General features: G+C 47.9%; 1 protein-coding gene across 1 annotated transcript in view; it reads left to right on the forward strand.

Annotated features, from left to right (window-relative positions):
• The window catches only part of RYR1 (ryanodine receptor 1), a gene marked incomplete at its 5' end in the record, with an annotated part of 110,743 nt that overhangs the window by 73,762 nt on the left and 23,320 nt on the right, over positions 1-13,661 (forward strand). Inside the window, 6 exons of the mRNA XM_080828544.1 lie at positions 714-794; positions 3,202-3,290; positions 3,364-3,492; positions 3,600-3,704; positions 5,790-5,871; positions 7,116-7,303. Coding sequence (XP_080684670.1) covers positions 714-794; positions 3,202-3,290; positions 3,364-3,492; positions 3,600-3,704; positions 5,790-5,871; positions 7,116-7,303 — 674 coding nt within the window. The remainder of the gene's footprint in view (positions 1-713; positions 795-3,201; positions 3,291-3,363; positions 3,493-3,599; positions 3,705-5,789; positions 5,872-7,115; positions 7,304-13,661) is intronic.

Genomic DNA, 13,661 nt, shown 5'->3' on the forward strand with positions numbered 1-13,661 from the left:
GCGGTTCCCATTCGCCAACCAGATTGGTTGCCCCCAGCATCCACTCTGATTGGTGCGCGTGCCTCCTCTGCGCCTGCTCTGGTTGGCCCATTACTGTCTAGCCTCCCTCTCTCTCTCTCTTTTCCCTCCCCTAGAGCCCGTGGTGATTGGCTTCTTTCAGATGCCCATTCAGATTGGCCTATGTTTACACACCTCTCCCCTGCATCTCCTGGATTGGCTGCTTTCAAGGCATCTGAGCCAATTGGCTGGCTTTTGACCCCACTCCCTGTCCAATCCCCTCCTGCTTAGAGCCTTTGCTTGAAAGTGACTCCAATCCCCATAATCCATTAACCCCACCCCCTTTAGGCCCTGGATGGGGGCCAAGGGAGATACCAGCTGCCTGAACCTCTGCTGGGTGGGCAGACATTCCTGACGTCATACAAGTGGTGATGTCAGAGGGACAGTGATGTTTAGAAAGAAGCTTGAGGCCCCAGCTTCATGACGCAGGGCCCCTCCGGTCTTCATCTGCTGATGACTCTGAAGCCGGGTCTCCCTGGTGTCATGGGTGCCGGTGACCCTCACAGCCTCTTTGAAGCGGCAGCTGCTCCTCCCTGTGTACCCGTGCTTTGTGCATGCGTGTGGAATGTGCAAGGGCCGTGTGCATGCGAATGCTCTGTCCTGCTGTGTCTGACCCCCTTCTGGGCCCTGTCCCCCTCTTCTCCCCCCCACCCCAGGAGAGAAGGTCATGGCAGATGACGAATTCACCCAAGACCTGTTCCGATTCCTACAACTGCTCTGTGAGGGGCACAACAATGGTGAGGAGGAGGGGTGGGTGGAAGGGTGAGTGGAAAGGAGGCCAAGGTTTGGGATCAGTCTGCAAGAGTTGCCTGAGTTCATCTCCTGGCCCCTCACCCCTTATGGATGGTGGCCTCACCGGCCATCCTTGACCCGATTGTCCTTCATCCTTCAGCCCTGTCCTCCCACCTTCCTAAATCCCCCTCAAATTTCTGCAATCTGGCCACTTTGCTTCACTTGCACCTCCTCTAGCCAGTCCAAATTCCCCAAAACCAGTTTGTCCCCAAATCGCTTGTGAGCACCAGATGAGTGCCTCGCCACATGCCGTGTTTCCCTACAGGTGTCTTGGAGCAGCTGGCCAAAGTTACGTAAATGTGGTAGATTTCTGTGCTTGGGTTGAATTTGTTAGAATCACTTCTTAATTTTGCTTATAAAATAGTTTGCCAGGATGAAGGCCTTACAGATTCTTTCCAAACTCAAACAAGTTTCCGCAACTTTCGTCCTGGCACACAGTTTCAGCAGATCAAGGATAACACAGCAAGCTAAGGAAACACATCACTAATGAGAACATATAACCCTGTGTGGCCCATGTCACTCACAACATTAAAAGGACAGTCAGAATTCTGTATGACAAACATTCTACCCAAGGCTGTTTCCTATAACAAGTATGCACAGTGTCAAGGTTGTGGTTATAACACATAGCAGGGGATTATGAAACCACAGACTGCCCAGAAACTAACCTTCATCACAGCAGTGGGAGTAATCACAAATCTAACTTCCACAGAACCTGCACCCCATTTGGCTGGTGTCCATTACAGTGAACCCACTTGTAAATTTCTTTACTCTTTATTCTCCTCTGTTCAATGGTGGGTAAGGCATGATCCACGGCTTTGCATTCTCAAAAGCTCTTATCTCCACAACTTCTTGTTCTTCAAGGTTTATGTAATACTGTTGTGCCATGGGACAAGGATTTTCTCTCTTTAACTGTAATTAAGGTGGAATCAGTCTTTGGGGTTTTATTTTTATTTTTTCAAAGATTTTATTTATTTATTTCACAGAGGGAAAAAGGTCACAAGTAGGCAGAGAGGCAGGCAGAGGTGGGGGGTGGGGGTGAAGCAGGCTCCCCTCTGAGCAGAGAGCCTGATGCGGGCCTTGATCCCAGGACTCTGAGATCATGACCTGAGCCGAAGGCAGAGGCTTAACCCACTGAGCCACCCAGGCACCCAGTCTTTGGGGTTTTAAATGAATTTTATTCCCTGGATCTCTGATTTCTTGGAAACAAGAATGTTCTAACAGGTGGAATTCCTCACTCCTACCAAATTTGCAATCCAGTCCTCTGCATGAAGTTGTGGGTTCATTCATCAGCCCAATCAAATAAATATTTGAGGGGTGCCTGGGTGGCTCAGTGGGTTAAGCCTTTGCCTTCGGCTCAGGTCATGATCTCAGGGTCCTGGGATCAAGCCCTACATCGGGCTCTCTGCTCAGCAGGGAGCCTGCTTCCCTCTCTCTCTCTGCCTGCCTCTCTGCCTACTTGTGATCTCTGTCAAGTAAATAAATAAAATCTTTTTTTTTAAATTTATTTATTTGTTAGAGAGAGAGCAAGTGAGCACAGGCAGACAGAGTGGCAGGCAGAGGCAGAGGGAGAAGCAGGCTCCCCGCGAAGCAAGGAGCCGGATGTGGGACTCGATCCCAGGACGCTGGGATCATGACCTGAGCCGAAGGCAGCCGCCTAACCAATTGAGCCACCCAGGCGTCCCAAATAAATAAAATCTTTAAAAAAATGCAAATAAATATTTGAAATAGCTTTCAAATCTCAGATGCTTTACATGTCTTGACTATTTGGTACTATTCAAAATAGACAAAAGGTTTGTCTAATATATACATCTGTGGCCATGTTCTCAGTTGACAGAGCTCTTTACAGGAGAGGGAAGCTGTAAATGTACCCATTTAGGCATAGTAAATGCTCAATAAACTTGTAGTACCAAAGAATAAGTGGCCGATCTTCATCTCACATTAGCATATAGCATATGCTCAATAAATACTTGTTGGATAAATGAATGAATAAATAGCCAATCTTCCATCTCCCCCGTCACATAGTAGGCATTCAATAAAAATTTTTGGAAACAAATGGAAGATGGAATCTCCATTTTACCGGATACACTGTAGGTGCTCAAGAAACATATTTTTGGTGAATAAAATGAATAAATGACTCTCTACCATATCTGGCATCTAGTAGACCCTCGATAAATGGTTACCACCTAAATGAATAAATGACCCTCACCTTCCTCTGACACACAGTAGGTACTTGATAAAGACTGAATAAACTAACAATGATGATTATATGCCTTTGGCATACAACAGGCACTCAATAAACACTGATTGCACACAGTAGACTCCCAGTGAATGTATGACTTTTTATCTCCCTAGATTTCCAGAACTACCTACGGACACAAACTGGGAACACGACCACTATTAACATCATCATCTGCACGGTGGACTACCTCCTGAGGCTGCAGGTGAGGCCGGGAGGCTCGGGGACTGCGGGGTCCATGAGTTGCCAGCACCCTTCACACCTCTTTGGCCCCCCAGGAGTCCATCAGCGACTTCTACTGGTACTACTCTGGCAAGGATGTCATTGAGGAGCAGGGCAAGAGGAACTTTTCCAAGGCCATGTCGGTCGCTAAACAGGTGTTCAACAGCCTCACCGAGTACATTCAGGTAGGGCCTGCCGGCTGGTGCGAGAGGAGACGCCCCTCCCCCTGGACGCCACTCCCGCTGGACCCCGCCCCCTGCCGGGTGCTCACGCAGCCCTCTGCACCCCCCAGGGCCCCTGCACCGGGAACCAGCAGAGCCTGGCACATAGCCGCCTCTGGGATGCTGTGGTGGGATTCCTGCACGTGTTTGCCCACATGATGATGAAGCTCGCTCAGGTTCGGGCCCCTCTCTTCTTCATCCACCTGTTGCCGGGCATCCCCCAAGTGGCCCATTTCCAAGTCAGTTTCACACCCAAGCCTCCTGGCATGTTCTAGACGCATCCCCTCCGGGTGGCCCAATCCGTGTCCTCCTGGATGGGCTCTCTGCATGACCCCACCTCCCCCTCTGCCACCACCAATAGGCTGGTTTCCCCCCCACACTTCCATTGGTCTGATGTGTAGGCTCCGCCCCCTCCAGTCGGAGTTCCTTTATGATTGGTTGGTGTTCTTTTCTCTCCGAAGAGCTTCTCTCAGATTCTGATACCCGGGGGGATAGAAAGGGCTCCATTTTCTAGGTCAGGGATTGGGACTGAAGGAGTGCTTTGTTTCTTTCTTCGGCCTGCGGCAGATGACGCCTATCTCAGGCACCCATGATGTAAGGTCCCTGTCGAGCCCTTTTCCCATTTCTAGAATCCTGTGCTCCCCTTACCCTACCAGCCCCCGCCCCTTTGCAGCCTGGTCAGTGTCTCGTGAACACCTTGTCCGTTGGCTCTGTTTCTGTCTGGTAAACATATTCAAGGCTGCACCATCTCCATCCCGAACGTCATAAATGCCCCAGCTTCCCAGCAGATGGCACTGTTCTCTACACTGTATTCTCATTTTCCAGCGGGAAGCGTCTGGAGGGAGGGGAGGCTTGATCTAGTTACTCAAAGGGGCCATAGGGGCTGGCAGAAATCCTGTCTGGTGTCATCAGACTTTTTGAAAGGAGTTGAACTTGGGATGCAATTCCTCAGTGTCAGTGCAGCCGCAGTTGTGTCGTTGGCGTGATCTTAAAAGTCTAGAGAATATTGGTGTTTTAGTGTAGAGTTCCAAACCCTGCGGTGTTAATTCATTAACCAAGGACTAGGGCTTGGTCGCATGGGCTGGAAATCCAATGCAAAGTGGTGGTTTAAGGCGGGGAAAAAGAATTCACCAGTTCACATCAGAGATCCAGGGCCTAGAGTGATGTCAGCAGAAAGGTCTGTCTTCTCTCTGGCTTCAGGCTCAAGCAGGCTCTCACACTGGCTGGAAAAAGGATGCCCCAGGGTTCTATGCATCCTTGTAACTGATCCAGAGCGCAGAGGACCCCTTTTCTATGGAAGCTCCGACGTACAGTTCTCTCTGATTGGACTATTGGGTCACATGCTCATCCCTGAGCCAATCACCGTGGCCAGGGGAAAGAGAGCTCTGATTGGCCATACCCGCCCCTGAAACCAGGAAAGCGGGTTTAGCCCCACTTGATCTGAGAGTGCAGTTGTCGTGCGAAGCAGGGTGGTGGGTCAGACATCACCCGCAGACACACACCACAGGCTCCCATCCACATTAGGATCTTGAGATTCTGGTATGTTGGGATCTTAGAGTCAGAAGGCCGAACTTTGGAACTGTGTTAGAATCAGGAACTTGAGAAGGAGCCTGGAATAGAGGAACCTTACCTGCCATTTATCCAGTATACTTCCCCCTCCTCTGCTGTATTAGGTAGAACCAGATGAGATGACCACTCGGCGGGTCAAAAATGCTCGCATATTGTCAGTTTTATGTAGCTCAGCTTGGTACAAATAGGGACCATGAGACAGAACTCTGACCGTGAAGGAAGCTTATGTAGGACTTACATGAGGCACTGTGACAGGGCAGGCAGTGTACCCCCACTTTCTCCCCAGATTGTTCACCAAAAGGCACGTGGCTGAGTCCTCCAGCCTTTCTCCTGAACCCAGCACCTCGCTTTTTCCATTGCACATTCATTCAACAAACATATCAAGCACCCTTCCATAAGCCCCAAGCTTCTGCCTTCCCAGTCCCCCTTGGCCGCCAGCTCTTGGCCCCACATGTCACCTGTCAAGACTGCTTCCCCCAGAGTGCCAGCCCCACCCCCACAATCTTGTCTCTCTGCCCCTTCCCCTGCTTCCGAGGAACATGTCTGGACTCGAGTCCCCTCGGAGGTAAGAGGGGAGTAAGAAGGGGTCTTAGGCCCTGCAGGGTGGGTCAAGAGGGGCGGAAGCAGCTGGAAGTGGGGTAGGCATCTCTGCAGAGACCAGTCATCACATAACTGGGGTCTGGGGTCTCTAGGACTCCAGCCAGATCGAGCTGCTGAAGGAGCTGCTAGATCTCCAGAAGGACATGGTGGTGATGTTGCTGTCACTACTAGAAGGTAAGCCCCCAGCAGGTGGGGGTCTGGGGAGGGAACAAAGGGACCGACAAGCAGGGAATGGCCCTCTGAGACCCCAGAGACCCTAATCTTCAACTTCATCTGACCTCGTGTCAGGGTCAAAAGGGTTGGTGAAGGAGTCCCAGTAACGAGCTCAGCAAGCACGTACTGAGCACTCATATGCCAGGCCATGGCCATATGTGCCTTAGATCATTGACTCCCCAAAGAAATCTTAAGGGAGGAGTGGAGACTGTGGTAAAGTGGGTGGCCCCAATGCTTTATAAAGTTTACGTAACTCATAGTTATTTATGTGTTTCTTTGTAAAATGTGTCAATTAGCTTTTGCTACCTAATGAATGTCCTCAAAACTTAGTGACTTAAAACGACCATAATTTATTGCTAATTAATAAAACAATATGGGGTGCCTGGGTGGCTCAGTCATTGAAGCATCCGGCTCTTGAGTTTGGCCCAGGTCACGATCTCAGAGTCATGAGATCGAGCCTGGCATCAGGCTCCGCACTTAGCGGGGAGTCTGCTGGAGATTCTCTCTCTCCCTCTCCCCCTCCTCCCCAATAAAGAAAGAAATATTTTAAAAAAAATAAAATCTATATAAATAAATAAAAGTGAAAGGTATAAGAAGAAGCTGGAGCCAGTGGGATCCCACTTTACCACAGTCTCCACTCCTCCCTACTGTCTTATTTTTGGCCCTACCTCACTCCTCTCTGGACCTGCTTGGCCTCAGGGGACTAGTGGAAGGCTTCGGTGTGTGAGCTCTGAGGTCATGCAGCTCTGGCTTCAAAGCCTCCTCACCCCCTTGCCAGCTGGCATGTTGGGATCTTAGAGTGTGGATCCTGGTATGTTGGGATCCTGAGCTTGTGACTTTCTTTGAGTCCCAGCCTCTTCCTCCATACAAATGGATAGTAACACCCCTCCTCTGGAAGGATGAGAACGTGCCAACCCAGCCCTGGGCATGGCATCTGGGACCTGCTGGTAGCTTCTGGCATTGGTATCTCTCTTGGTGACTCCCCCCAGCTGTAAGGGAGGGACTGACCAGGTTCACACATGACACTGATGCAGGTCAGGAAATGAGCCATGCCCTCCGGGGGGAGGGGTGGGCGCTGGCCAGGGAAGCTTCCACCAACATCGTGCCTGGAGCCTGGTGGCTCCTGAGCTGGGGAAGGAGGCCAGGTGGTGGGGGTCCAGAAAGCAGGCTGCCCCAGGCCACACTGACCGGTTCCTTGCCCACAGGGAACGTGGTGAATGGCATGATTGCCCGGCAGATGGTGGACATGCTTGTGGAATCCTCATCCAACGTGGAGATGATCCTCAAGTTCTTCGACATGTTCCTGAAACTCAAGGACATCGTGGGCTCGGAGGCCTTCCAGGACTATGTTACCGATCCCCGTGGCCTCATCTCCAAGAAGGACTTCCAGAAGGTGGGTGCTAGAAGGCAGGTGAATGGGGTGCCAAGTGACAAGAGATGTCCCTGTGAGCCTCAGTTTCTTTACCTGTAAAATGGGGAGAACACCGTCTTTGGGGTTGTTTTGAAGGCAAAGTGCGTGAACACAGATGAGAACCTTTATTTCTGTTATCATTATTCCTAGTCGTAATAGTATCATCGTTATCGATAACGGTCATTCCGTTGAGAAACGTTTGTTGGATTTCTTCTCCATCCTGGGCCCTCTGCTGGTACCACAGACACAGCAATAACTGAGACAGATACAGCCCAGCCTTCATGGAGCTTATAGTCTGATGGGGAGGCGGTCACTAATGACCATTACAGGTCAAATAACGAGGTTTTTAGGAGGGAAGTGAAGGAAGCAGCTTTATCCAGGAGCCCCCTCATCTGTCTGTCAGTCCTCCCCCCCCCCAGCTCTCCCCTCTCTCCCTACGGAACTCCAGGTACGTCACTCGGCCGCTCTGAGCCTCAGTTTCCTCCTCTGTGACATGGGACTAGGATAGTGACATTCACTGTCTCACAGGATCTCTGCGAGGCAGACAGCGTGTGGGCCGTTCCTGGAGCACAGGGGCACTCCAGACATGCTCCCTACTGTTATTCCTGCCAGATCTTTCCCCTCACCCTTCTGCTAACTGTTTCTTTGGAAATAACTTCTGACCTACAGAGAAGCCGCTGGAACAATACATAGAATTTCTGATCACCTTTTCACCCCGACCGCCCAAATGCTCACTTTTACCACATTTGCTCTCTCATGATTCTGCTTTTCTTCTACATACTTCAGTGTGTATCTCCTGAGAACAAGTTCATTCTCTCTCATAACCCCAGAACAATTATGCAAATCAAGAAATTAGCATCAGTATGACTCAGCTAGCTACAGACCTTAATTCAGTTCTCACTCAGTGGAGAAATTGTTTTTCCTGCTGAGGAGGCAAACCAGCGGTCAGGGACCACGTGTAGACATCCTGTCTCTCTGGCCTCCTTCAGTCCCGCACCCTTCCTCAGTCTATCCTTGTCCTTCATGACCTTGACATTTTTGAAGAATGGAGAGCGGTTTTTCAGAGAATGTTTCTGCCCTTGTCTTTCATGACCTTCACATTTATGAAGAATAGAGATCGGTTTTTTAGAGAATGTTCCAGAATGTGGGTTTGCCTGAGATTTTTCCCATGAGTCAATTCAGGTTGGACCTTTAGGCAGGAATGCGGTAGAAGTAATATGTCCTCACTTCATTCTGTCTGGGGGTTCTTCAGACAGAAGAACCTGTTGGCTTTAGCTTGGCTTATTTGGTTCAGGAGGCGTTTACCAGGGTCTCCACTGCACGGGTACCATCATTCCCTTTCATATCCTGTGAGGACGTGCTTTGCGAAGATATAAATATCCCGCTCACCCTCTAGGGTTAGCATCCGTTGATGATTCTGCCTGAAACGGGAATTACTGTGGTAGTTGACAAATGGTGGTTTTCTTTTTCTTTTTTTTTCTTTTTTATTATTTTTAAAATTTTTTAAACTTTTTTTTTTTTTTTTTTTTTTTTTTTAGAGAGAGGGAGGGGGTAGGGGCCAAGGAAGAGAGAGAATCCTAAGCCAACTTCACACCAAGTGCAGAGCCCAACATGGGGCTTGATCTCATGACTCTGAGATCATGACCTCGGTGGAAATCAAGAGTCGGACACTTAACCATCTGAGCCATCCAGGTGCGCCAACATATGGGAGTTTCCTAACCTCACCATATCCTTTCCCTTTATTAGGTACCATTTTGCTGTACTTGTCCATCCATTTATTTTTATGTATCAGTGTACTCGTGCCTTCTTATTTTAAGCTAGGGCTAGCCCCTTGAATAAACATTTAAAAAAATTTTTTTAAACTTTCAGGGTCTGCTCTGTTGAAAAGTGTCCTCAGGGACGCCTGGGTGGCTCAGTTGGTTAAGCCGCTGCTTTCGGCTCAGGTCACGATCTCTGGGTCCTGGGATCGAGCCCCGCATCGGGTTCCTTGCTCGGCAGGGAGCCTGCTTCTCTCACTGCTTCTGCCTGCCTCTCTGCCTGCTTGTGTGTACTCTCTCTCTCTCTCTGGCAAATAAATAAAATCTTAAAAAAAAAAAAGTGTCCCCAGTGTCCCCAGCCTCCCGGGTGTCCTGAGAGCCTCCCCGTGTCTCTCCCCCTTCTCAGCCATGCCTTCCAAGGACTGTCAACGTCTGCTCACTCCTTTCTCGCCTCCCACCCCCTTTTTGACTCAGGGCTTGCTGGCTTCGGTCCCTGTCACTCTCCTGAAACTACCCTGACCAAGATGGTCAGTGACGTCTTCACCCCAGTGACCTCTACACCCTGAATCTCTCCTCTGTTATCTTTGTGGCATTGGCCACTGTCGACCATTTCCTCCCCTCCGCGATGCCTGCTTCCCTGCACATCTGGGCCACGCACTTGAGAGAGCCCTGCCTTCCCTGTCAGCCTCTCCCCGCCCCTTCACTCCTTGCTGTCCCTGAGCCATCCACCTTCCAGAAGAGCTGATAGTTACCTGGTCTCTCTCTGTGCCAGGTCCCTGTATGTAAATGGATTAGGTCACATAGTCCTTACAACAACCCTAAGTGGTAGGGACTATTTTTTATTCTCTCTCTCTTTTTTTTAAGATTTTATTTATTTATTTGTCAGAGAGAGCGCACGCACACATGCGTGCATAAGCAAGGGGAGCAGCAGGCAAAGGAAGAAGCAGGCTGCCCGTGGAGGAGGGAGCCTGATGCAGGTCTCCACCCCAAGACCCCAGGATCATGACCCGAACTGAACGCAGATGCTTAAGTCACTGAGCCACCCAGGTGCCTCTGCTTTTTATTCTCATTGACAGAAGTGGAAACTGAGGCACAGGGAGGTGAAGTGCCATGCTCAGGGTCACACAGCTAATAAGCAACAAAGCTGGGATTAGAACTCAGGCAGTCTGGCTCCAGAGTGCACCGCCTCCAGACTCAACCATTACTCTAGTCCAATAAATAGTGTCCTTTCCCTCAGCTCCAGGCCCTGGCCGGAAGTCCCAGCCCTACTCTCTGAGCCTGGCAGTTTTTTTTGGTGTTTTTTTTTTTAAAGATATTATTTATTTATTTGACAGAGATCACAAGTAGGCAGAGAGGCAGGCAGAGAGAGAGAGAGGGAAGCAGGCTCCCTGCTGAGCAGAGAGCCCGATGTGGGGCTCGATCCCAGGACCCTGGGATCATGACCTGAGCTGAAGGCAGAGGCTTTAACCCACTGAGCCACCCAGGCACCCCTGAGCCTGGCAGTTTTAAAGAGAGAATCTCAGCCAGGGAACCAAAAATCACCATGTAGGAGCTAAAATACACCTCATTCATAACTTTGAAGTGATTCTTCTCAGAAAAGGAAAGCATCAACAAAGTGAAAAAGCCATTTATGGAATAAGAGAAAATATTTGCAAACCATAGATATGGTAAGGGGCTAATATGGCAAGGAACTTCCATAACTCAATAGCAAAAACAACAAAACAAAACAAAAACAAGAACAAGAAAACAAAAACAAACCAAATAACCTAATTTTTAAATGGGCAGAGGACCTGAATAGATATTTTTCAGAAGACATACAAGTGACCAACAGGCACATGACGAGGTAGGTCCTCAAGGGAGCACCTGGGTGGCTCCATCAGGTAAGCGTCCAAATCTTGATCTCTGCTCAGGTCTTGATCTCAGGGTCATGAGTTCAAGCCCCACATTGGGCTCCACACTGGATGTGGAGCCCCCTTAAAAAATAAGTAAACACAAGGTGCTCCACATCGCTCATCATCAGAGAAAATGCAAATCACACCCGCAATGAGATACCACCGCATGCCTGTGAGGATGCCTATTACGAAAAGGGCAAGAGATAGCAAGTGTGGGCGAAGAGAAAGAAAAAGCAGCCCTGGTGCACCGTTCATGGGAATGTGAAATGGTGTGGCCACTAAGGAAAAACCACATTTTTTCCTTAAAAAATTAAATTAGAACTAGGAAATGAAATTAAAAATAGAACTGCCGTCAGACCCAGCAGTGCTGCTTCTGGGTATGTATCCAAAGGAAACCAAAGCATTGTTTCAAAGAGATATCTGTGCTACCATGTTCATAACAGCCGAGGTATGGAACTAACCTAGGAATGTGATATGTAATGGACTGTTATTCTGCCTTTTAAAAAAAAGAAGGAAATCTTGTCATTTGCAGCAACATGGCTGAACCAGGAGGGCATTATGCTAAGTGAAATATGCCAGAAATGGGAAGACAAATAGTTCATGGCATCACTTACATGTGAAATCTTAAAAAACAAAACAAAACAAAAACAGAAACTGAACTGGTAGAAACAGAATAGAAAAGTAAGTGATGTGAAGGGCTCAGGCATGGAGGAAATAGGGAGAGGTTGGTAAATGGGTGCGAACGTTGAGTTATAAAATGAATTTAAGGGGCACCTGGGTGGCTCAGTGGGTTAAGCCTCTGCCTTTGGCTCAGGTCATGATCTCAGGGTCCTGGGATTGAGCCCCGCATCGGGCTCTCTGTGCACAACTGTCCACGTATCGGGCTCAGCAGGGAGCCTGCTCTCCCCTACTCTCTCTGCCTGCCTCTTTGCCTACTTGTGATCTGTCTGTCAAATAAATAAATAAAATCTTTTTTTTTAAAAAGGATGAATTTAGAAAATGAAATGGATAAAAATCCCCCCTGACCAGAGCTTCACGCACAAGGTTTGATGTCATTACACAACATTTTGTAGGTCAGTATCTCTGTGTCACAGAGTTATAATCTGGAACTTGAAAAGTGAGCTGGTTTTACTTCAGAGTAAAGAATACATTCACATGATTTGAACAGCAAAAATGTAACAATGTATGCAGTGGGAAGTCTCACTCCCACTGTTTTCTCAGCCTACTTCCCTCTTCCCCCAACCTCCCCCACTGCTGTGAGTAACATTATTTTCCTTTGTATCCTTGCATCGTTTTTTTTTTTCTTCCAGATTTTGTTATTTTCCTCCTTTCTTGCATAATTGGCAGTGAACTACATACATTGGTCCATATCACTTAATAATATATTCTGGAGATCCGAGAGAGAATTCATTCTTTCTATACAGGTGCCCAGTATTCCATTTTATGTATATATTATGGTTTCTTTGATGATTCTTTGTTGACAGACACTTGCTTCTCTCCTTGTCTTTTGCTTTTACAACTCGTGGACAGTTGTGCAAGTTGTGCACTGTACAAAGGTGCAGTTGATAGCACAGATACTGTATATTTGTGCTGCAGATTTCCAGTGGGTGGGAGTAAGTGTGTTGAGGAAGGATTCTTCTGGACCACTAGCAATGCTGGCTACAACAAATACCCTTGTACATGATGCCATTCTTTATGTGCAGTTATACCTAAGAATATACTTCCAAAAGCAGGATTTCTGGGTTAAAGAGTAAATTCATTTGTCATTTGGGCAAATTTTGCCCTCTGTTTTTCCCTCTCATTAGCAACCTGTGAGAGTGCCTGTTTCCCCACAGCCTCGCCACCAGACCGCATTGTCAAATATTTGGACTTTTGCCAATCTGATAGGTGAAAAACAATATTGCTGTGCAGTTTAAGTCCATGTTTAAGTCATACCTCCTGATGTGAGTGCAGTGAAGGATCTTTTTCTGTTCTTTCTTTTGTATTGCCTGTTCAATGAACTGACCATGTCCTTGGCTTATACTCTTTCTTATTTTTCTCCTTGAGTTCTAGAAATCTTTATATATTAGGCTGACTATAACTTTGTTAGTTATAGGAGTGGCACCTGTTTTTCCTAGTTCATCATTTATCTTTTGACTTTGCTTATGGTGCTATTGCATATATATTTGGCTATGCGAAATACTTTGATTCTCATGTAGAAAGTCACTTAAAATATCTTATTAATTTGGGGGGCGCCTGGGTGGCTCAGTGGGTTAAAGCTTCTGCCTTCAGCTCAGGTCATAATCCCAGGGTCCTGGGATCGAGCCCTGCATCAGGCTCTCTGCTCAGCGGGGAGGCTGCTTCTCCCTCTCTCTCTCTCTCTCTCTCTCTGCCTACTTGTGATCCCTGTCTGTCAAATAAATAAGTAAAATCTTTAAAAATAGATCTTATTAATTTTTAATGAAATAAGTAAGACAAGAATAAATTCTTCTTGTAAAGAAACTCAGAACTTACCACTGCGGACGAGGTCACTTTTGGCTCCCACCCCCACCCTGTTGTCATCCCACCTTTCCAAAAACTGCCACTGACAGCCACGTTGGTGTGCTTCTCTCCAGATGTTTATTTCTAAATTTCTGTTCATCCATTTTAAAAGTATAGCATTGTTGTCTGGTTTCCCAAGTCCTTTATGGTTGACAGAGTTCACACTTTGCA

The sequence above is a fragment of the Martes martes genome, assembly GCF_963455335.1.
Source record: "Martes martes genome assembly, chromosome: 17".
NCBI lineage: Eukaryota > Metazoa > Chordata > Mammalia > Carnivora > Mustelidae > Martes > Martes martes.